The 22,151-nt window shown below is 46.0% G+C and overlaps 6 protein-coding genes and 1 non-coding gene across 7 annotated transcripts; 2 read left to right on the plus strand and 5 right to left on the minus strand.

Moving 5' to 3' along the window:
• Window positions 1-119: 119 nt before the first annotated feature.
• F5147DRAFT_780788 (uncharacterized protein) lies at window positions 120-8,224 on the minus strand (the record flags this gene model as incomplete). Its single annotated transcript, XM_041442509.1, has 39 exons — window positions 120-202; window positions 251-267; window positions 323-513; window positions 572-729; window positions 783-983; window positions 1,033-1,042; window positions 1,105-1,222; window positions 1,270-1,312; window positions 1,472-1,526; window positions 1,577-1,636; window positions 1,691-1,769; window positions 1,820-1,843; window positions 1,891-2,306; window positions 2,425-2,525; window positions 2,577-2,601; window positions 2,653-2,785; window positions 2,834-2,926; window positions 2,977-3,014; window positions 3,072-3,206; window positions 3,258-3,331; window positions 3,396-3,564; window positions 3,625-4,480; window positions 4,531-4,724; window positions 4,775-4,982; window positions 5,035-5,221; window positions 5,275-5,324; window positions 5,374-6,022; window positions 6,070-6,134; window positions 6,182-6,221; window positions 6,270-6,334; window positions 6,382-6,413; window positions 6,468-6,636; window positions 6,690-6,880; window positions 6,934-7,135; window positions 7,184-7,378; window positions 7,432-7,624; window positions 7,680-7,791; window positions 7,859-8,076; window positions 8,128-8,224. 39 exons carry the CDS (start codon window positions 8,222-8,224, stop codon window positions 120-122), a joined length of 5,946 nt encoding a protein of 1,981 aa, XP_041285705.1.
• Window positions 8,225-8,425: 201 nt separating this feature from the next.
• On the plus strand, window positions 8,426-9,453 carry F5147DRAFT_764635 (uncharacterized protein; the record flags this gene model as incomplete). Its single annotated transcript, XM_041440720.1, has 6 exons — window positions 8,426-8,475; window positions 8,574-8,604; window positions 8,697-8,739; window positions 8,858-8,926; window positions 9,065-9,222; window positions 9,263-9,453. The coding sequence occupies 6 exons, from the start codon at window positions 8,426-8,428 to the stop codon at window positions 9,380-9,382; spliced, it is 471 nt and encodes a 156-aa protein (XP_041285706.1). The 3' UTR covers window positions 9,383-9,453.
• A 249-nt stretch (window positions 9,454-9,702) lies between these two features.
• Window positions 9,703-11,824, minus strand: F5147DRAFT_620772 (26S proteasome subunit RPN7-domain-containing protein). The gene is made up of 8 exons (XM_041432614.1): window positions 11,675-11,824; window positions 11,318-11,622; window positions 11,131-11,265; window positions 10,807-11,079; window positions 10,559-10,759; window positions 10,284-10,502; window positions 10,113-10,222; window positions 9,703-10,062 (listed from the first exon to the last, which is right to left on the minus strand). Exons 1-8 carry the CDS (start codon window positions 11,799-11,801, stop codon window positions 9,981-9,983), a joined length of 1,452 nt encoding a protein of 483 aa, XP_041285707.1. The 5' UTR covers window positions 11,802-11,824; the 3' UTR covers window positions 9,703-9,980.
• An 83-nt stretch (window positions 11,825-11,907) lies between these two features.
• Window positions 11,908-11,989, plus strand: F5147DRAFT_t127. The gene has a single exon. It is a non-coding gene; the product is annotated as a tRNA-Ala (tRNA).
• Window positions 11,990-12,124: 135 nt separating this feature from the next.
• F5147DRAFT_620776 (P60-like protein) lies at window positions 12,125-14,286 on the minus strand. Its single transcript, XM_041432615.1, has 7 exons — window positions 14,032-14,286; window positions 13,905-13,969; window positions 13,512-13,855; window positions 13,103-13,462; window positions 12,804-13,055; window positions 12,677-12,753; window positions 12,125-12,623 (listed from the first exon to the last, which is right to left on the minus strand). Exons 1-7 carry the CDS (start codon window positions 14,226-14,228, stop codon window positions 12,563-12,565), a joined length of 1,356 nt encoding a protein of 451 aa, XP_041285708.1. The 5' UTR covers window positions 14,229-14,286; the 3' UTR covers window positions 12,125-12,562.
• Window positions 14,287-15,141: 855 nt separating this feature from the next.
• On the minus strand, window positions 15,142-15,880 carry F5147DRAFT_780792 (uncharacterized protein; the record flags this gene model as incomplete). The annotated part of the gene is made up of 6 exons (XM_041442510.1): window positions 15,142-15,156; window positions 15,215-15,259; window positions 15,314-15,406; window positions 15,464-15,643; window positions 15,705-15,739; window positions 15,802-15,880. 6 exons carry the CDS (start codon window positions 15,878-15,880, stop codon window positions 15,142-15,144), a joined length of 447 nt encoding a protein of 148 aa, XP_041285709.1.
• A 468-nt stretch (window positions 15,881-16,348) lies between these two features.
• Window positions 16,349-16,720, minus strand: F5147DRAFT_658538 (uncharacterized protein; the record flags this gene model as incomplete). Its single annotated transcript, XM_041434456.1, has 1 exon — window positions 16,349-16,720. The coding sequence occupies one exon, from the start codon at window positions 16,718-16,720 to the stop codon at window positions 16,349-16,351; it is 372 nt and encodes a 123-aa protein (XP_041285710.1).
• Between the last annotated feature and the right edge of the window lie 5,431 nt (window positions 16,721-22,151).

Below are 22,151 nucleotides of genomic sequence, written 5' to 3' on the forward strand. Positions count from 1 at the left end.
ACTGCAACTAGACCTTAGTCGATCACTCACACATGGAATGCTTGCTGCTAATCACGGGATTCCTGCATGAGAAGAGATGTCCGTCATTGGAAACGTATCCTAAACCGACTTGGGCATTGTTAGGATCCATCCGTGGGTGAAACAAGGTAAGGAGCAATAGGATGGCTGAGCAGCATTTCCGGCTGCAGCAGTGTGCTCGGGCCTGGCAAAATAGTAAATCGCCAACAGGACAAGCACAAATGAACCATACCGCTACACATTGAGTCACTAACAAGAATATGAATTCAGTCATGTTACCACACTTTGAGTATTCAATACGCACCACTTGGCGAAATTTGCTTGCTCCTCCCGAGAATAGGGGTCTTTGAAGCCTGCGGACCATGTATCACAGCCCAGGATGATAATCATAAAATTACTCACCGGCCCGCCGCCAGAAGAGATTGTGCTCATGTAGTCCTTGGCACGTTCCGGGTTAGGCAGTATTCTCTTAGAGATAGTGAACCTCGTTATTCCCTGTGCAAGCGGCAGCATCCGAGGCGCGACAGTAGTCAATGTGGATGTGTCTGCCCACCGCCTGACAGACGAGGTTGCACATCATCGGTGCACCCTCATCATTTGACGAGAAGCGACGGCCTTCGACCTCGAGACCCGCATCATCTGGGCCATCGACTGCCCATCGTGACGAGGACATGGATCCGTGTCTCGTTTCATGCTCTTGCTGCGGATGACCTGATGTAATGGTCCGTGAGACGTGACTGCTGAGGTGCACTGAATGTACCTACCGAGTGGCAATGTACAATAGTAGCCACAGTGATCACACCTGAAAAGACGAGAAGAATGAGGAAAGACCGCAAAAATGGAAGAAAGTTTCAACTTCGCTCTGCAGAAATGCACCACTCTTTGGTCCAAACTATGGTTGTGCCGACCTGTATGGGCTACCTGGCCTGGTGGTATCGACTTGGCACATCTCAGTCGTTTAGCCACTGTTGAGAGTGAATTAGTGATATCATAGGTAACCAACCCGATACACACCTTGTGAGTACTGCGAACCAAGATCGGACGTCAAGTCAGAAAATAATACCCAAGACCAAAACAGCACGCCACCTTCGTGTACTGAAACGTCTCGTGCCTTCCGGTGAACGTCGCTTCGATCGATTGTGGCGCAGTCTCAATCTCGCAGATGCCCTCGGCAGTGCATTGCACGGAACACGAATGCTCCTCCCTATTTGAAGTTCAATTATCAAGATACCTGGATGATTGTGGACGAACCCGCAAAGATGGATAGCGCCGTCTTCCAAACCGTGAAGATGGTCTGTATTTGCACAGAGTCTCTTGCAAAGTTGGCAAGGGAAAGAGCAAAGTCGAGCATCGCACAGGTGTTGGTCATGATCCACGTCACTGCGGTAAATTAGGTGTCGGTAGGTGGTGCGGAGCGTTCATTTAATGACTTGCCTTGCAATGCCACAAGTACCGCGACAAGGGAGAGTGGCTCCGTCATCCAACCTGAGCTTCGACAGATCGCAGGGCTAGAGGGCCATTTAAGCACGTGAAAAGGCTGTTCTAGGGTCAAACATACCTGACCGCAGGCATGCACAATAGCAGCACACAGATGGTCGTCTTCTGCATGACCGATCACCTAAAAGACAAGTTCAACGACCTTTTACCCAACAATAAAGAGGATCCATCTCACCTTTGTACACTCATCCAAACATCCCTGTCTCCCGGAAAATTTGCAGGCTTGACCACAAAGATGCGTATTTACAACACATCTAGAAGGGGTGATGAGCTCGTGCGCGGATACGATCATGAAAGGCTTAACATATGGTTGCCCGGATGCCCCGCTCTGAGATGCTTCAGTTTACTGGCCCAGAGAAAAGATCAATGACTTACGACATGGTGCAAGCCTTTGCCTCTCCCGATGACGCACAAAAATCGCAAGAATGTATACATTCATGAGACGTCTGACAGTCATGTTGTCCGTCATGCAATCTGCTCTGAATGCAGAGCAGCTCGCAACTTCCACACTTCATCTTGCACAACTGCAAGTTGCTCTTCAGGTCTACTGTCGCGCTTTCAAACGTTCTCATCAGCTCGTCGATGCTTGCCTGCCCGTTTTGGAAGCGAGCGACGTTTGACGATATCCACTCGCGGACATGGGCGACGCGCAAATTGACCAGACTGTCGATGTGAGCAATCAAATTCTCGATCCAAAGATCCTCCGGCACGTGATGGCGAGAACCATAGTCTTCCCATGCATGAGACAAAACTTGGAGAGCGGTCTCGCGAGAAGGAGATTGCACCCCCCCCTGCCAATGAAAATTCAGCCAGAGTATCGGGCATCCCGATCGGGACATCGTCATCCAGGTTCTTCATAACGCCAGGTTAAACGCGATTACAATAAAAGGCAGCAGAAGCGTTCTGTACCTTGAGAGGTTCCGGGTCGGGATTAACTTCTTGCAGTCCAAATGCCAACGCATTCGGCAACATGGCTAATAGAAGTTGTGCTCGATGCGAGGCCATCGATTCTGCGGTGTGTTGTTGATCAACTGAACTATGGATTCTTTAAGAGTACGCACGTGACAGAGCACCCCAATCATTTGCCTGCACGAGTTCTGATGACTGGTCTCAAAATGTACGACAAGTGAATCATACCTTCAGTTTCGCCATCAAGGTCTTCATAACATGAAGGAATTCTCCTGCTGTATGATGCGTCAATTTTTGTTTGTCCAGTCGACGTTTGAGAGTTGGGAACAGCTTATAGAATTCCTGCGACTCAATTACCGGCCTGCATGGAACAATCAACAAATGAGACCATGGGAGACATCTCACATACCAAGGGATGATATTCAACTGCCCAGCGTGGAGACGAGAAATGAAGTTGGCCTCTTGTTCATCTTGAACTATCTGCTGAAACTTGAGGGCGAACCTGAGTGACGATTTGAGTATGTATTCATGGGGACACTGTCTGGAGCGTACTCTCGAGTAATTTCTGCTTTGTCCGAATCCACGACATCCTAGAAGTCGATATGTCAAAACACATGAAAAATAAATTTCAAGAAATGGGAAAGTACTTTAATTATGATCACCAACGTTGATTGAAATAGACTCGGGTTGGATGCTGGGTCGAGGACTGTCGAGCTTGATTGGAACGACTGGAATAAGCCTGTGATGTCTCGGCTCAAGGCGAAGTTGTTCCGGAATAGCACCTACATAAACGACATCAGGCAACCATGAGAAACACACAATGGGCAGCAAACCAAGTTAGAGATCGCAGTATTGAATAGCACGAGCAATGTATCTTCTTGAGCAGAACGCTCAATACTATGAACACCTATTATGGAAAGATATCAATATGAATCAATATGAAACGTCCACTGATGGTTGGTCCGACATACCTTCAAAATCCAAAGCAACAATAAGAGCGTCTTTAGTCGGCGTTACTGACATCCAGACCCCTTCTGTCGTACGCATGGCCGATCCCGCGAATGACGTATCCACAAGATGGTTCAAGGCAAAGCTCTTCCCCACCGATTGTTCGCCCATGGACGACACAACTTTGACCGGCTTGAAGATGGCACCGGATAAAGTTAGTGTCGCTCGACTCGAGGCGTTCATATATCATACCTTTTTCGCCATGTATGACTGGAACAAAGATTCATACCAACCAAAAGACAGGTGATTGACAATGCAGTTAACATCTGCGCCGAGGAGGGACTTCTCAAGTTCGGTTGAATATACACCATCCTTGAGTGGAATGAAACGATTCTCCCTCGTCACTGCGATGTGAATTGGAATGAGGCAGAGGATGTCCACCAACCATTCCCCGGCTCTGAACTTCGACACGCTCCATTCTGCAGCTCCAAGGAGACTATTGGACAGACCGGAATATGTAGTGGCAGAGATGGTCATTGATTTTAGGATAGTTCCCGTTGGCTTCTTTGACGTCCTTTCAAAGTTGTAGATAAGGTCGTGGAAGTGCGGTGAGAACATATGATGGTCCCGATTTGTAATGAACACCAATGTTCGCGGACATCTGTTACTGGACGATGTAATGGTCTCCCGCTGAACGGCAGGGAGAACAGGGAAACGAGTCCACACGTCAGCGTGACAATCAATGAGACAGTTGTGTGCAGTGGCGTTCTCGGACTGAGAAACTCCTCCTCGTCCGCCCTTCTCTTTAAAGGTAAACTCCGTCACCCTGCGAGTGATGTCGAGAGCGAATGATCGACAAGAATTTGAGTCGATGTCAAGCGTAATCAGATGAACGATGCTCCTTTTTATTAAAGAAGTCAATAGCAACGGTTGATCCAAGGGAAGATCTGGAATTTCGAGCGGGACGCCATCTGTCGAGCCAAAGGTACTCCAGTGATAGGCAGTCAAGGTCAATTCAGAGCCACACACGTGAGCGGCGATCAAACAAGAACCATCTGGAGTGGAGTAGACTGCCTTAGGTATCTGAATGAGATTGAGTGTTGCGGGTCTGTCATACGCATATTAGCAGTCATCATGTACTGTAAGTTAAGCTCCTACCTAAATTGCATCGTTGTCAAGGAGTATATTCTGGCTTGTGCCAATGAATCGACGAGCAGTAGCTCTTCGCTACCACAGATGAAGCACGCATGAATGATTGAGACTCCTTCGCCATACCACTGAGTCAAGTTAATCGCGCTGCCAGAAGCCTGGAAACCACGGGTGTTGTCATGAACAAAGATGTGCAACAAAAGCTGGTGTCACGTTCGTTAGACCTGCCCAGAAGATTACTTGTGAAACTAACCTTCTCTCTAGCGACAACACTGAGCAATCGTTTCGACTCGTCAAATGCGAGAATAAATTCGCCGATTTTATCGCGATTCAGCTTTTTTCCGCGGCTCTGAGCCAAGGCGCCTTCGATCGCGTGGAGGCTTTCCAGGAACACCATTAGGTTCCCATACCGATCAGTCGTTGCGAGTAAGATCTTATCACCTGAAAGAAGTTGCGCTCTCCTAAGTCAACAGCGTTAATTCATTGATACACTACAATGTCAAAAACACTGACGCGACTGAATCTCCGAGAGGTAATCTGAAAGAGTACACGTGCCTACCAATGAACTTCGGCGAGGGAATCATGGTAGGGTCCATTTTTAATGAGTGTTGATCATGTTCCATCAGCTGCATGAGATGGACGGAGAATTCACAGACAGGATCCTGGAAATATTCCCTTTGGCCAGAGATGAATATATCCGCTGTTATCGATAATTTCGTCAGAATTCGTATACACGAGAATAACTGGACTTACATGAGTAATATTTTCGTGTCTTCTCCGCGTAATCGATAACGAAGGTGTACCTATGGACTGGAGATGAAGGTGAAGTAAAATAAGTACGGAACCACTAACGCATGATACCCTGTTTGCGAAAGATTGTTGATTTCATGGATGAACGTCCTCCGCAACTCAGTAAGTTGCTCCTCTTCATGGCTGGCAGCTTCTCTCTGAACCTGAAGTGAGCATTGTTCGGTTTGTATGCGCAGCGCAAAATGCACTAAAAATCGGGTCTGCTTCGTCAAGTTTGATCTAAAGTGATCCAGAGCCGCTGCCCTAGTGTCTTCTACGATTTTTCCCAAGATAGGGGGTATTTCGGTATTATCCAACTCCGTGAGGAACTGAGCGTCGCTGATAGAATCGGCGTCTGCCTCCTTTAACGTCTTACCGAAGATATGCAAATCCAGGTCAGGTGAGATGATCGAAGTGAATTTACTCCAGACAGTAGATACTATTCCTCTGGGCTTCTCATGCGGAACGTTTCCTTTGCTGATCGATTTCAAGGTTTCCTTAACGTGTGACATGTCCTCGCGGAGAATGATATTGATGAAACTTTCACGGGATTCCTCCGGCATGTCAGCAGAGTTACCAAGGACATTCCGGGCAATGCAGATCCGTTCTTTGCAGTCCTTGAAATTTCGTGTGTTGATTTTACCCGAATGCTCCTTGCGACGAAGCTCTTCACCTATGTCCGGATATAAGGCAATGAGAGTGTTAAGGTCATCTGCACAACTAATTAATAAGATGTAGAGCATCGCAAACATGACATACTTCGCACTGAATGACGTTCCTGTTCCTGTCCGGTGGGATCCGGAGAGGGATTGACAGCGGAGGTACTTGAAAGATATTAGTGTTACACGAGGACCTGTTGTGTATAACTCACGAAGAGTCGGTACCAATTGGAACATCAGCCACACCTGAATCTGTAAACGGTATTATTGCAAGACAGATTGATTACACGGAGGACCCACCTAGAGTCGACGTGCCGCCCTGCTCGCGCTCTGTAGGACATGGGAAAGATTCGTGAGTGAAGATACTAGAGCTCGATCAGACGTAGATAAAGTGTGCGAGCTAAAAACGCACGGAAATTTCTCGATGATAGCATCGACTAAGGCCTGATGAAAGACCTTAGTCAGAGAAGGCTCCCCCCTCATCAAGTCCTTTCTAACCCTCATTGTCTCTGACTCCTTGTTGGACCTAGTATTCGATAAGATAGTCGCGGATTGCTTCCAAAACTGTTCACACTGTTGTCGGAAACGATCCTGGATGCCACTGTATAGCAGAATGCTCAGGGCCTCTGGATCAAGGTCCTTGCTGATCAGTAAGGCATCATTCTTTCTATGGAAGCGTCAATTGACGGCCAAAGTCGAGCTGCTTAGTGTAATACCCACAGGTAATTGCTTAACTGGATGCTAGTTAACGATTGATTTTTCATGGATTCGGCATTGAGCCTGCCCGGTTGAAATGTGACGGTCATGAACCCTTGAGTCGTTTCACCATGCAACAACTCAGGCTTAAGCACTTTGACGTCCACCGGTGCCTCTGGGTGAGGCTGGGGCATGGCTATATGCTTGGACATAGCCTATAGAGGTGGCTCTAAGCACTCAACCACTCATATCGATAAACTGGACTAACCTTGAATCCCGGGCGCGGCTTTACCGCCTCTTCCTGCTCATTTGTTTTCGCGACTTCAAAAGTGAACAGCCTACTGGACTCATCGTGATCTTCGTCCAGATCCATGACGGTGTCTTCGCCTTCCTGGGAATTCCATACGATAGATCGAGCATGCTCTGGGGAAATGAGTGCTGTGACTTGATCACACATTTTCATGAGGTATCTGTTTTTGTTAGGAGCAAGTGCCTAAACCAAGAAAGACTCGACGGACCTCATGAAGGCCACGCGGTTGCGTCTCACAGACGAAGGAGCTGAGTCATCCCATGTCGAATCCTCCGGCCAGTAGATGAGGAAAAGCTGTTGGTCAGGTGTAGCCTCGCAAACTGCACGGACTATGTACAGCCCAGAACGAAGACTCGGCATTGAAACGTTGGAGTCACTTTGGTTCGTGATGAGTTGTTTTGCGCTAAAGGATAAAGTTTATCAAGGTGTCAATCTGAATACTGGTACCGATCTCACATTTCTTCATCGACGACACCCAGAGACGACAACAGTCGTACAATTTCACTCTTACTTCCGTACACGCCAACAGGCTTCACGATGAAGCGGTCTAAAGCGCTGAAGTTTACTTTCGTCATGGACACATATGTGCCTGGGCAAACACTATTGATGAATGCGCGGAGTGAATCTTGCGCTATGATAACTTTGTCCACTAAAACAAATTGAAAGTCAACGAAGGCAAGGCTTGTCAAGGATGATGAAGATACCTAGCCCACCACTGCCTTCTTCATTAATCAAATCCAGCACCCGATACATCCCATTAATTGACTGGGCAAGGTCACGAGCATCATTATGCGGAGAGGAATCTTCTACGTCCATCTGAATGAGAACGTAAGAACTCCAGCCCACATCATGATGACCGCAAGCTTAAAGGAAGTGGACCTACTAAGTCTTCTGCATCACCTGATCTTACTGAATGATAGAAGTCGTCCGAATCCTCAGACATGCAGATAGAGTCTGCCGCATCTGCATCACCTTTCAACGCTGGGGGTGCTTGTGATGTCAAGGGCTCATCATCATCGTCCATCTCGTCGATCATGATCGATGGTGTAGATGCACGGGAATATGAGCCCTGGGCAAAACCAAAACTTCTATCGCCACGATCTGTGCAGATTATGAACGATAGCTTTCTTGTATGTGGAGTCCACTACTAACCGACTCCTTTCCCCTTGTCTATCTTCTGCTTGAAGGGCTGTATAGATTGACTGGCACTAACTGGGAACAGCTTTGGTGGTTCAAACGATTCGTCCATGATGGTGGATGAATGTGAAGAACAGGGCTGAGGGGACCACTTTATATAGTTGGTGTTGCGGTCTAGACTTATTTAATGCCTCCGAGTCGGCGAGGTAACCCTATATAGTTAGCTCAGCGAGATGCTCATACTACGTAGTTAACTCGTTATGCGACAGATGCGATTCGAAGATAAGGCCTAAGGCATAATATTGCTTCGGATATGATAACCAAATACTACGTTTCAAGTTACTCAGTCATGAAACAAGTACTGTAAGCTATAGGTGACTATGCCATCGCGATCAGTGAATGACCTAATACAGTCTTCGCAATATTATTTACATAATCGATTTTTTAAATTGAATCAACAGGCCGTTGGTCTGTGCGCACTATACACCTCACGTATGCTCTCTTCTGAGTCTTCTAAACGTTCTGCCATAGACATATTCTCCTCTTCACCATCATTGTCAATCGATGGCATCAATGCATATTAGGGTACGGACGAAAAGTCGGTTGTTAATAACACTGCTAAAAAAGGTGTGTTATTAACAGGCACACGGCCATGGGGTGGTGACATGGTGCTAATAAGTCTGTCGACCCCCATGGTCTTGGTGGGTCGCATTCTAAATTTCTAATCTTCCGCTGTTCCTCGCAGATCACTTTCGTGAACAGCTCGAAGACGGACCAGCCGACTGCTATCTCGCAGCTTTATGCTTAGATCCACGTATGTTTACTCACTCTTCACCTTTGATGAATGCTTATTCTTATCGCACATGAGACAGGTTATGTTCGCGGTGCAATCCTGCATAGCAGCATAACCCGCTCTCTCTCAAAATCAAGATCCCTCGCATTCCTTCAACAGCTGTGCCCGATATCCTCACATCGCCAACTTACGTCCGAGTTCTCAAGTACCTCAAGATTGTGATTGAAGCCGAGTTCAAGTCCCAACACAACCCCGCTCTCAAAGGAAAAACAGCTGCCGATGTTCGTGAAGCTTTCGTGCACCAGTTCGAGCGCTATGTGAAAGGACAGTACCCGTTTGACACAATGATTACCAAAGGCCTTGTTTAATGAACGCATGGACAGTCTTATCAACGGCTTTGGTAGTGCTCAAGACAATTCTGCGGAGGATGATGCTGACCTAGAAGGCATGGACACCGAGTGGAGCGAAATTTGGTAGTACCTGTAGCGAAATTTTCGATTTTTGGGTCACGTGATAGTTAATAACATGTTAATAACATGCTAGTTAATAACCCTACGCAAGTACTTGATTATTAACATAGGTTAATAACACCACGCTGACTTATCGTCCGTACCCTAATGCATATATCGTCCTCTAAACTTTTAAACATGGCGGGGATTGCATGGATGCTGTGCCACAGTTCGACTAGACTGATTATGACCAGTCCGTCCATGAGGCAAGCCGTCGCAGAGTAGTCTGCTTTGCAAATAGGCTATTCAATCCCTTTCCTTTATTCGGTTCGCTATTCTTCTGAAATTGCCTCTCGATGGTTTTCGCTTAGTCGGAAACCATATACCTATCCTCTAGCATCATGATGCTCAGCTTTCCAAAGCACTTCAGCCTCACGATATCTTAGAAAAGAGCAGTCTTGAAAAGTACCGAGCGAGGTCACCTTTGAACCATGGAATGCCAGCGACGGAGGGCAAATCTTACGCAGAACCTCTTCGCTGGCTATATGAAACATCAAAAATCATCATGATACAACGTTGGCCATGCAGTAAAAATACAGTACAATAGCCTCATCATGTTGTAGCTGTCAATCGCCTTGCAAAAGTTCCGTCGCACGATCTTGTTCGCGGCGCGACTTTGGCGGCTTCACCACCAAGTCTGCTTGTTGCCTGCAAACTCAAATTAGAGTGCGAGCTGCATATATTCCATATACACTCACAAACGCATCCGCAACAGTAGCTTGCGGTTGGTACTTTGTATCTCAGCAGCCGTCTTTATGGCACGCGCAAACAATTCGGCCCTATGATCTACTTTCCTCGCTTTCAGGATCTGTATTGTTAATAGTGTCAGCGATATCCTTGCCATAGTTATGCCCACAAATCTCACTGGCCTTGTTCTGACTATCAACTCGACCTTGAATCTGGCCGCTTTGAATGAGCGCAACTACCTCCTTCTCAACCTCGTCGACGGTCCAGCCGAATGCCGCGCTCATTCTGTCGAGGCGAATGGTCTGGAATGGCTGGAAGTAAAGCACGACCGCAACATTACGAATGAGGTTCGTCAGATCATATACATGTGAGTATATATGGATGTCCACGTGATGGCGCGTCTGGTGCAAGAAAGACAGCTCAGGGTTATAGATTTTGATATATATATAAAGCATACCGAGTACCGTTCAAGAAGCTCCAGGACGTTTTTGAAATCGCTTGAGAGATATGACTGGATCAAGTCTCGAACATATGGTTCTTGCTCAATGTACGCAGAGAAAATGGCATTTCCTGTAAGTTGAGACTTGATTGCAGATCGCGACATGCTGGCAAGAGCGCATAGAGTTCCATACACCGCAAAGTCACCAGGAGCGACAAGCTAGAAGAGCATGAGCAAAAGTTGGCTGGATAACGAATCTCGCCTACCTTGCCAATCCAATCGCCAAGAGAATCTGGAGGACCGATCTTCAGAAAAAGTTGAGCGGCTTTTTCGTAGTTGGCTTGTCCTAAATGGAACAAAGCCATCGCGAAGTCCAACTTGGATTGTACCTGGTCACGCTCCGCTGACCTTTTAGGTGGCGGGGCAGCAGGACCGGCAGTTGAGTTGGATGCTGCTGCTGCGCTTGCCGTATCAAGTGCACCCTCTGCCTTAAAGACGTAGGAAGATATGTGTGAATAATTGCGTTGTTCAATCACAAGCTATAGGAGGAATGAATGACCCGACAATAATACCAATGAACTAAAATTTACCTCTAGCACAGAAAGACACATGTCAAGAACGTGCTGGCTGGTTGAGCAGAACTCCCTTGATTTCGTATAATGTTTGAGTGCTTGAGTATAGTCTCCAGTGGCACGGTAGAAGTCACCGAGATCTCTGTGGCCCATCTGACGGAGATGATGTTCAGAGTCTCTGAAGAAACTAAGATGCTGGTCGTACCCTTATGCTCTCTTTAATCATGTTGTTAGAATACGTCTTCAACTCGACCTCTAGCTTCGTTCTCTCCGCTTGATTCTTTTTCGTAACCTCTTCGCACCACACCGTGTTTACTGGACACAGCTCGCTAGTCGGAGGGAGCTGCACCTCTGGAAGGTCCGCCACAGCATCATATGCATTCATCACGGTCTGATAAAGGGTTGGATCGCGAAGCTCCTCGATCTGCGCGAACGACAGCTTCAATGCTTGTGGTGCCAGAGTCGGACATGTTGAGATAATGTGCACAAGCCTGTCAAGCGCAGTACGACCTTAGAGAGTCGATCTAAGCTAGTGCATCAAGAGGGGTGTTTGATATCATACCAGAATATCCCGAGATGTATGCATCTAGATCGAAAGGATGAGCATCGTCCACTGGTCGGATTCGTCTTCTCTGTGCTGCGGGAGGTTGCAGTATGGAGACTTCGTTCTCAATATAATCAATTTCCATCCGTAGACACTTGGATATGAAACGAAGTGGTCGAGTCCCAATTGCACGTTCTGTTATGGTGAAATAATTCAGCCAGTGACGTATGCATGTGTTAATCAACACACGCGGGCCCTTGGCACAGTTGGTAGCGCGTACGCTTCGCAAATCGGGAATGCGTAAGGTCGTGGGTTCAACTCCCACAGTGTCCATTTTTTTTAGTACCATCGATGATCCTCAGCGGCTCGTTTATTCATCAAGCCTTTGCTACATAGTCACTGTCTGGAGACATGACGCACTACTGAACCAGTATTTTCAATGTGCAACACCTGAACATCGCTATTCTTATGCTAAACATGTGATGTTTCGATATTTCAAAGATTCAGCAGCCCAAGTGTTGTTATCAATGGAGAAGGACTCGGAGCTCAGAGATAAACATCCATGCGTCTTTTTGTTGAAGCCAGGAACCCCATACGCACCCGTCCACTCTGCGAGTCGTGACGCGTGTTGGCCACTATCTTTGATGTGACCGAGGCGTTGAACCAATTGATTGTGCTGAATCACTTGCCACGTCGTAGAAACATGCACGTCTAGTCGAAGAGCCGCACCACATAGGTAGGGGAAATGAGCCCTGTCACAGAACTTCAAAATCTCGCCAAACTTACTGCAAAAGTTACGGGTGCCGTATCATGAGATGCGACTGATGTACAACATGTGCTGGACACAAGTGCGTCCCGTGACACTTGAAGTTCAAAGGTCGGTAACATAGGAAAGAATGATACTAGCTACTCAAATCTTTTCCAGGCGTGCTTCTCAAACTCTTTCAGCTTCGCCCGCCTAGTTGGGCTACAGGGCAAAGGACGTCAAAAATTGCGCTGAAACACATCACGAATACTCACAGGACGGGTACGCGAGGCTCAATGAGGGCTCTTTGCTGCATGCTACGGAAGCGATCACGGAATAAGTTGCCCTCGGGCTGACAGAAGGCTATCAGCGATGTCGATAAAACTGGTGCAGTCGACACACCTTCAGCGTTCGTAGGTTTTCACTCAGATCCTCTCCAATCTGAACCTCGATTTCATTTTCAGGAACTTTATATTTCCCTAGCCGTTGGCCAGCTAAGCCCTTTCTGAGCTTCATCTTCAGTGCCAGTTGCCTTGCCAATCGCGCTTGATTTTGTTGTTGGCTAACTTTCTCCGCAGTTGAACGGAAAGATTTAGCCATTGTGATAGTGGCAAGCATTTTTTTTCTTGCTGCCTTTTCTGCCAAGGCTTGTTTCTAGTGCCAGCTCAGCGGCGATGATAAAAAAGCGACGAAAGACTTACCTCCTCGCGCAATCGCACCGCCTTTGCTCGTTGCTGCTTAGTTTTACGTGCCGATGGTTTCTTGGGTACAACCGCATCGTGCTGTGCGACTGGTTCGCCGTCGTCTGCGGGTATCTCATCTAAAGTCATTCCAACTGGAAGGCCTTCCGTAACATTTGTAGCAATTGCGCGTGCATCAGCGACCTTGCGTCGGACTTCTGCTAATCGATCCGCTTCATCTTGTCTACGTCGCTCTACCTTGCATGCCTCCATGATAAGCTCATTGTGTGCTGCGGCAGGAGGATTGTATGATGATCCTTGATGTGGCTCCAACACAGCAGGAATTTCTATGACATCGCGAGGATGAGATAACTCCGGGCGCTACGACTATCGTCAGCAAATTGCTAGTAGCAAAGAAGAAAAGTCTTGCCTTGATTTTGGGTTTTGTTGTATGCTCTAATCCATCAGCCACTTCTTCCACCTCCTCGGCTGCCCATGGGTCATAAGAACCGCTATGTTTCACAGCAGCACTGACATCGATTACAGCACTCCCTGCACCGAACTCTGTGTGGTCCATAACTGCACTGAATGGACCCTTTCTAGGCCGCTTTGCAATGCGAAGAAGGCGCTCCTTGTCAGCCCTACTGACTTTTGATCGTGATGGTATAGAGTCTTTTGTCGGACGAGAAAACACGGCAGGAATGGCAGATCGCTGAGAAAGTATTTTGGTGGAAGTCAACTCGGCCTTAGAGTACCGCGGTAACGACTTGCGGACTAAACACTTTTATATTTTTTTACCTAGATATATCTTGCAAGAACTTACCTTTATCGTCTCCTTTGGTGTCCACAACAAACAATTGATTGTCTGTCTGTTTTTGTAGCGTGGAGCTGTCACAAGTTGATACGCGCGATTAGATGGTAGACATATGCAAGACACAAATTTTCCACACCCGATGACTCGCTCCTCTGAACGCAGACTCTCTAGACCCTGTTCCACAGGCTGTATGTCGATGTTTTTCCGCCATGCCTTCTTGCCTTTACGGCTCGATTGAGCAAGTTGGGAGGGTGCTCCGACACCGGACGCAGAGTGTTTTTGAATTGAAGATTTTGAAGTCGAAGAGACCTTGCTGGTTTTCGTCGGAGCCATTGGGTAGCGGCGGCCTCCTTGCCTGTTGTCTTGGTGAGTCGTTCGTCTGCAAACTTCGACCTATACATGTCACGCGTACGCCGACATTGTCACGGTGTCACATCATCACTGAAAACCAACCAACATGATATGACCATATTTACCTTATAAGGTTGAGCGAATCAGTTTTTCCAATATATGTCTATGTGGTGGCTTGTAAGACGCACATCAGGTGCCTAATCTGTGATCTATTTTGTCTTATGCTTTGCTCTTTGATGAACCCATATTAGCCCATATAAGCTCTCTAGCTAGTATTCATATTTTTACGCTCCACTGTCCAAATCGCCCATCACATTACTGATCTATAGTCTCTTCTTTATTTCAGCTTTCTTCCGATAAATCAATAGAATCCCATATTGGGTTCCAAGCTAGTGTTCCGACTTCTGCAGTTTTCCATCAAAATTGTATGATAAAGTAGGATTTTATATAGCAATCTAGTGTGACCGTAGTTTGACAGCAACTTTAGAGACATTGAGATCATAAACTATGAATGTTATAGCTCGTCTGCTTTTAGCCAGAGGTATCATACGCCAATATACGAGTCAACCGGCAGCGGTGAACTTCAAGTTGGAAGTACCAGAACTCTAAAAGTGAGAGTTGCAGGCTGCAGGTTCTGGAAGCGTGCCCCCAGCCGAACAGGCCAAAAAACCACATGTTTATAATGAGACTACACGAATATATCTAATCGCTAATCATTGAATAGCGTCGACTTATGGTATATATGACCAGAAAACCACTCAAATTCATCAGTTTATTTGAACGACAATGAACTTCGTCAGCTTTCCCATGAACTGCAGTCAACAACCTCACTGACTGTTACAAGTCACAATTTTACAGCCTGGACACCGAGGCTCCATCTGCACACTCAGTGAGCCTAATCTTCCTCGTACTAGAATAGTCACAGCAGATGCTGCACTGTAATATCTGCCAACAGCATGGATAAACACAGGAGATCCATTCAATGACTCTGCCTGATCCAACTCTATCCCTAGCTGTTAAAAAATAAGGGTTAGCTGGCAAAGGCATTCACTGATAATCCAACGTACATCATTTCCCTCTTTCATATACTCGAGATCCAGCTTGTAAAGTGTCTCAATATGATCGCTCATGAAGATGATGGGGACTAGAATCGCTTCCTCCTTTCATAAGGTTTGTGTGGAGCAGTCTCTGGGTGCAGCTCGTCCAGTAGTTCACACATACCAGCTCCTTGTATCTCTGTATACTTGAAGGATGGGAGAGCCACCACCAATGTCAGTGTACTGCTTCTCGACTTGAGGTATCCGCCACTTAGCAATAAGAGGAGTGATACGTTGAAAAGGCAATGGAATAAGGTCGCCATCCATGGATAGTCCGAGGAAGTCATAGGTCTCTGGTACCTGTCAAAGAGTGGTATGAAATAGTATGAGAGAAACTCAGATACGATGAATTATCATGTACCATTGAAGGTCCTCCCATGTTCAACATAACAATGGCTGACGGAGATACCATGCCACGTTGAGCATGTACTATGAGAGCAGACTCATAAGATGCATACCTGCAGGACTGGAATGCCGAATTGAACCATGTCCGATGTGACTATAGTTTTCAAGCTTGAAATCGTGCATAAGTAGCATGATGGTATTGAGGGCTGCGAGTAGATAGATGTAAGTTTGAGTATCAGGTTATGTACACACTGTGACCATTGTAGGGATTCATTTCTGGCTAGGCTTGTAGAGACTGTCTTTACCTTACCTTATGTTGGCACTTTGTAGCTTACATAATGAAGTTATCTTTTCACCAGTTACCAGTATGAGTCTGAGTCTTGAGCAGTTTTTATGACATTTCCTCTCCTCTGAGCCTTGAGCCTGGTCCAGAAACCCTTTAGGGTCGAATAGCAGCTAGGTTCTGCAAGACCCAACATTGTTCAGACTCACCATCTGAATTGTTGTACCTTCACCGTCAGTCACACGCAGTGCACCGCCACGATCCTGAGTTTGGACTTCGAAGCTTCAGCTTCAAGCTGGAGTGTTCTGTAACAACGAAAAGGTCACTCCATAGTTGTTGCTCAATGCAAGTACATAAAATACAAAGTTTATCTCATCCTAAAATTTGAAGTCTGGCCCTTCATCATCCGAGTCGCTCATGAATGTATCCTCGTCTTCATTATCCTCGTCACTCATGGATGTATCCTCGTCTTCATCATCCTCGTCACTCATTGATGTATCCTCGTCTTCATCATCCCATGCATCGGATCCACTGTCTTCTTCATCATCGGTTATTTCCCCTTGAGCTCGATTCTGGTGCTCATTAATGCGGGACTCAACGGTGCTGCTTGTCGTAGGTTCCAGATCACCCTCATCCAAAGGTTCGTCATCATTGCTCAGGCGCCCGATAAAATCTTCATCATCAGTTGCAATTGGCAAGACATACTGAATTTGATGACCGACACCAATGCGTGCAAAGCGAGCAAACATGTTGCGATCAGCAAAACTGTGTTTGAATCGTCAATTATGAAGGTCTTAAACTGCATCTGAGTCAATGGACTCACATGTTAACATAGAATGCAGCCCAATCAGTTACTTCTCCAAATGGTCATGCAACTGTGGGGCCATGTTGCAGGAGTTCATCCGTGTGACCATCAGCAAAGGCTGGTATAAGATGGCAAGCTCTGAGGACAAGAGAAGGGTCGAGGAAACCGAATGCACCGGGTGAATCTGGTATGAATCCAACTTTCGGGAGCTGACCTTCCTTGAAGCCCCACCAGTAATGTGGAACTACACCAAGCCACTGAACCCACAAGAACTCCATTGATTGCGGAGAGCGATTACGAGCTTCCGGGCCAATGTGGAGTATCTGTATGCAAAAGGCGCCCAAAACTTGCGCATACCAGAATGGATGAGGGTTGGTGCCTTGTTCCCTCGACAACATCATTACAGTGCGACCGCACCCTGGTTTCAAAGTGTCTTGGTTGCGGCGAATATCATATGTTGTGTAATTGATTTGAAGGTGCTTGGCCTGGGAGACTCTGCTGAGGTTGTTGATGAACAGTATGTTACCTCGTTGGGCATTACTGAATTCTCGCTCATCGCCGTCATAGTCCAAGCCTAGGAGCCGCGAGAGAAGGTGATCCTTCAGTTTCGGAATGAAGTCCTTTGGGCACTGTTAGCAGTGAAACAGTAAGTCAGCTGATGTGTCTTACTTTGACAGCTGGATCGTCCCTGTGTTCACCAAGGTAAGAGGCCAAATTCAGGTTATTGCATTTATTGCCTGATAAAAAATGATGGGCTTCAGGTGGTAGATCACTGGTGTGTACATCCTGAAGGAGGGTTATTGACGACTGTTGCCGTCGGATGCGAGTGTGCCTTCATTCCTGCCTAGCCAGCTGCTTTGAAGTGTCTTGCTTGTTTGTACTTCAATACAGCATTTTGATGAAGCGATGAGCTAGCTCACCCTGTAAAACGCAGAATGTCAGTACAGACAATGTAGCTGGATATTAAACACGTACAATTTGGGTGGTATATGAATCTGTCGTACCAAACAACCTGATTGAAGCTGTGTAATCACCAAGCGCATGCATTTTATAGGTTAGAAGATTGAAAATTTTAATTTGGGCGCTGGAAACCTTCGCTTCTTGATTGGTAGACTGCAGATTAGTGTCTTGCCTCCTCTGACGTGCAGCAACTTCACTTGGAAGCTCCATAGTTTGAAAGGCTGAACATGTAAACTGCTGAAATCGCCGAAGTTGCTTCCCTAAGGCATTCAGTGCTTGATTGAGTTTGTCGAGTGAATCGTCGGTGTGAAGCTGAAGTTTGGCAAGGGTGTGCCACTCTGCCAGTCAAAAGAGAAGCCGAATAACATCATCATGCTCTCTAGGGAACAACCCTTTGAAGGCAGGGATTGCGCACTATTCCAAAAAAAAAGAAGCAGGTCAGTGTCGGAAACCGCGAGGACTGTCAAACTAACCTGTAAAACATCTTCAAAGTGCCTCACAGCATTTTTCCGGACATCAGATACATTGGTTGGAAAGCGCCGAATAGTGCCCTTGCCAAAGGAAGGGATCGAGCGAAAGCTATGGTAAGAGGTATCCGCATTAGATAGAACTTGTAGCCTCCACTGCAGTCAGATGTCTTACCGTTCATTCAGGACAACTATCCATTCAGAGTTTATAGCGTAGAGTAGCCTGATGAGATGTTTGAAAACAGATTTGAATACACCCAGCTCAAATTCGTGTAAAAGGTCGACAACGAGCATTGGAAAGCAATCAAAGCCAAGAGGACCTAAACGGTCAGTGAAGGCATTCTGTGGGTGAGGTTAAATAAAGGCCAAGTTGGATAAAAACCGAGATATGCTTACAATGGTAGGCACAAGTGATGAATCTTTTAGAAGACGTTTGACAGCGGCACCCTTGATCGGGGTGCCTAATTTGTAGATGGCGTTGCGTGCGGCAATAACGATATCTTTGATGTATTTATGCACTCTTGCAACTCTTCCTGATATATCAGACCGAAGTCCAATCCGACCAAAATGCGATTTTGGAAGCATACATCGAGGACAAGGACACACACCCTTGTCACGAATTGCTGCAATAAGAACTCTTCAAGGTCTCATTAGCAGAAACCGTGTGAGAAGCATTCACTCTACGCACTTTTCAGGGTAATCTGCAGAGTAGGTAAATATCCTAGGGAATACTTGGCGGTATACGCCATCGTGACACTTGATGACGATGCCGTTTCTGTATGCGTCAAGAAAGTCATCATCTATTAAAATACGCCAGATAGCATGAAACATCTCGCACTTGCAGTGGGCAAGAATGTCGTGGTAGCTCTTCCTTTTAACCGAAGTAATTGTCGCAATGAATTGTTTGATAGATTCTGGAAGCTGCCAAGGACAAGCCAATGACCATCAGCATAACAATACTAGTATTTGAAGTAAATATTCACCTACAGTAGGAATAAATCCCACAGTGTGGCACACACCAGAAGAAGGGCAGGCACAAGCGTATTTGGACTGATTTCCAAAGTACAAGTAAATCGGCCATGCCGCTGCATTCCCAAACTGTGCCAAGTGTGTGGAATCCGACCAAAACATGAGTCCTGCAATGACTTTCTCGAGCTTACAGCTGCGGTTCGGTGCATGGATGACTAATGCTCTCCCATGAGCCTGATACCCTAGAAATCATTATGAACAATCTTCCTTTACTTTATGGTTCAGACTGCAGTTCAGATAGTATTTTCATTTCTCAGACAGACTCAGATAGGCTGAATATTCTTGTATATTTAATTTTGCGGTAAATTCTGCTTAGTCAGCAATAACAATGACTCAGACTGAATCCCACACATGTCAAGTAACAGTGTAAAATAGTTCTTGCATAAGTTGCCTTGTGGGAACTTTCTTAACACTCTAAATACACGGCTCGTGTCATTTCTACGGTCAATAAAGTAACATCATAACAAAACACCAACAAATAACATAATCAGTCTGTTACTTAATATTTGTCACATGATACTAAGTCATATGACTCTAACAGTCAGGTGACCCATGATCCTAAACCAAATCATGACAAAGCAACCTTTTGAGATGACTAAAGCTTGATGACACAAATTATAAAGCACATGACTACAGTAAATAGTATTGGTACAATCTGACTAAGCCTATTTCCCTTAGAACGTGGGAAATAGTAGCACAGCCACCCTAATTTATCTATATAAGACCCCACTTTTTGCCAATAAAAATATGCATACAGGGAACTTTTAAGCCCCACAAAATAAATTTGAGTGTGAAGTGTGATCAGTATCAACAACAGTGACAAGAGCTGTTAAGCAACTAACTGAGAGGTCATTGTAAGCAACATCCAGCAATACCTTTAGCTCATCGTCAACAACTGTGAAATATCTTGAGCTCACTGTGCTCAACAGTGAGCAAACTTTTTCTTTGATTTTCTACTGGTGAACCTCTAGTCTCTTTCTTTTCTTTTCTTTCTTCTTTCTCTCTTTCTTTTTCTGTTTCTTTCTTTGTTTCTTTCTTTTCATTTGTCTCTTTTTCTGTTCAGTTCGTTCACGTCTCAGTGTTATTGTCTGAATTTGTTTCAAGATCTTTGTGTTGTCTTTACGTCCATCTAAGCACCGGCTTAGTGGGAAGACTTCAGAAGTTGATAGTGACGCTTGACCTCACTCATCTGAGTAGTGATACTGAGCCAGGGTTTTCTTTGTCTGCTAGACTTTAGTTGTTGAATAGAGGACTTGGTACTGAAATCCAAGGACGTCCGTTCCTGATTCTGTTTAATACTCATCGTGAGTTCCTTGGCAGCAGGTTCAATAGTGAACTAAGAGTTCTACTGATCACTGATTAGCCCTGACCTTTGATTCTACCTGTTTGTGCTGAGGGGGTGATTGCTATAATTTCGCACAACTTTCTGTAGTAAATTTATTACAAGAAGCATTGTTACTGAAGGAAGGGTTTCCCTTATCAATCTATTTCTTTTTTTTATCAGTACCATACTGTTGGGCTGACTTTTCTCTGTTCTCTAAACACTGCCATACCGTTGGAGTGAATCAATTTCTTTTTGTCATCACCATACCGTTGGGCTGACTACATTCTGTTTATTTTATTTTCTATTGCGTCCATACTGTTGGATTGACTGGTATTGCTACTGACCTCACAAGAAGTACTTTTTGTCTGAACATAGCTTGGGGAAGTGTAAACAGCCACCCACGAACAACCATGTTATCAGTCATTGGTATTTGTCTGAATCGCTGACCGTGGAGATTTTTGATTTTGTAGGTGTTTATCTATAGATCATCTATCTAAGAAGACATTATCATCTCTCCTTTGCTTCTGCAGGTCGTCATGAGCCTGAATCCATGCATCCGATGTATAGAGCTCATCGTGAAGGCGCTGCTCTTGACTAGTCACGGGAGACTTCCAAAAGCGCTTGAAAGGAGTGAAATGAAACCATTTTGACGTTGCCTCTGTGAAAGCAGCATGGATCACTGCTGTGAGTGGCCGGTAATGAAATCCAGGGACTGTGAAAATCTGCCCGTTGCCGTTTGGGTTCTTCTCCCATGTTGGTACAAGAATCTCTGCAGCCACCTCTTTCCACCCATCCCTTCGGAAGATATCACTGTTGCCAAGTTCAGCTTCCAAGGAATCCAAACGCTTCACTTCAGTATGGGCATTGAAGCCCTTTAAGTCCTCGATTTTGAAGTCTTCAGCTGATATGACTTCTTTGACTAGTCGAGTTACTTGAGCTTCAGATGATTGATTGCTTCCACTCAGCATCCAAGTCATGAGGCGCCAGATGCTCATGTTCCGCCATGGCCAGGGAGGAGCCTTTGAGGAAGATGTCGCCTCAGGTTCAGTATTAAAACTTGAGTCAGGATAAAAATTGGATAGCTGATCTACAGAGACGAATGCGTCGGGATCATGTGTTGGTCAATGGCGATATTCTCGTCCAATGCCAAATTGGTTTAGGGATGTCTGGAAAGAGTCAAATACATGGAGGATGACTTGGGGAAGGGTAGGTGGAGGAGGCTGAGGTATTGGGAGTGGTGGCACAGGAAGCTCATCGCAAAATCGCATAGGCAACCGGCAAGAGCGAGTAGGGCGATTCAGGCAAGTGTCTTCAGGAACAGGAGCTGCCATGGATGGTTCAGCCTGCTCCTCAAAAAGGCTATGCGCTTGAAGCTCCGTTGATGGTTGAAGCACTGATGGAGTTTGAGAGGCACTGCTGGAGGATAGGTCTGGGAGTGTGTAACTGCTACTGCCACTGGCAGCAGATGTGACCCTGGGTGAAGATGCCTGAGTAGGCGCATCTGACTGTGATGTCGTGGCATCCTCACCAGTGGTCTAATCAAATAAAGATCAGGCTGTGAAGCAGGTGTATAGTAATACTACTCACTTGAGCAG

Source organism: Suillus discolor, assembly GCF_016758755.1.
Source record: "Suillus discolor strain FC423 chromosome Unknown F5147scaffold_116, whole genome shotgun sequence".
NCBI lineage: Eukaryota > Fungi > Basidiomycota > Agaricomycetes > Boletales > Suillaceae > Suillus > Suillus discolor.

Excerpts from the sequence above, each read along its gene's own strand:
- F5147DRAFT_620772 (XM_041432614.1), bottom strand. The coding sequence starts at position 11,801 with ATGGAAATTGATTATATTGAGAACGAAGTCTCCATACTGCAACCTCCC. Across the intron at positions 11,623-11,674 it reads ATACATCTCGGGATATTCTG|GTCGTACTGCGCTTGACAGG; the intron begins GTATGATATCAA and ends CGACTCTCTAAG. Across the intron at positions 11,080-11,130 it reads TGTGTCTTTCTGTGCTAGAG|CTTGTGATTGAACAACGCAA; the intron begins GTAAATTTTAGT and ends TTCCTCCTATAG.
- F5147DRAFT_620776 (XM_041432615.1), bottom strand. The coding sequence starts at position 14,228 with ATGGCTCCGACGAAAACCAGCAAGGTCTCTTCGACTTCAAAATCTTCA. Across the intron at positions 13,463-13,511 it reads CAACAAAACCCAAAATCAAG|CGCCCGGAGTTATCTCATCC; the intron begins GCAAGACTTTTC and ends CGATAGTCGTAG. Across the intron at positions 12,754-12,803 it reads AAAACCTACGAACGCTGAAG|CCCGAGGGCAACTTATTCCG; the intron begins GTGTGTCGACTG and ends GCCTTCTGTCAG.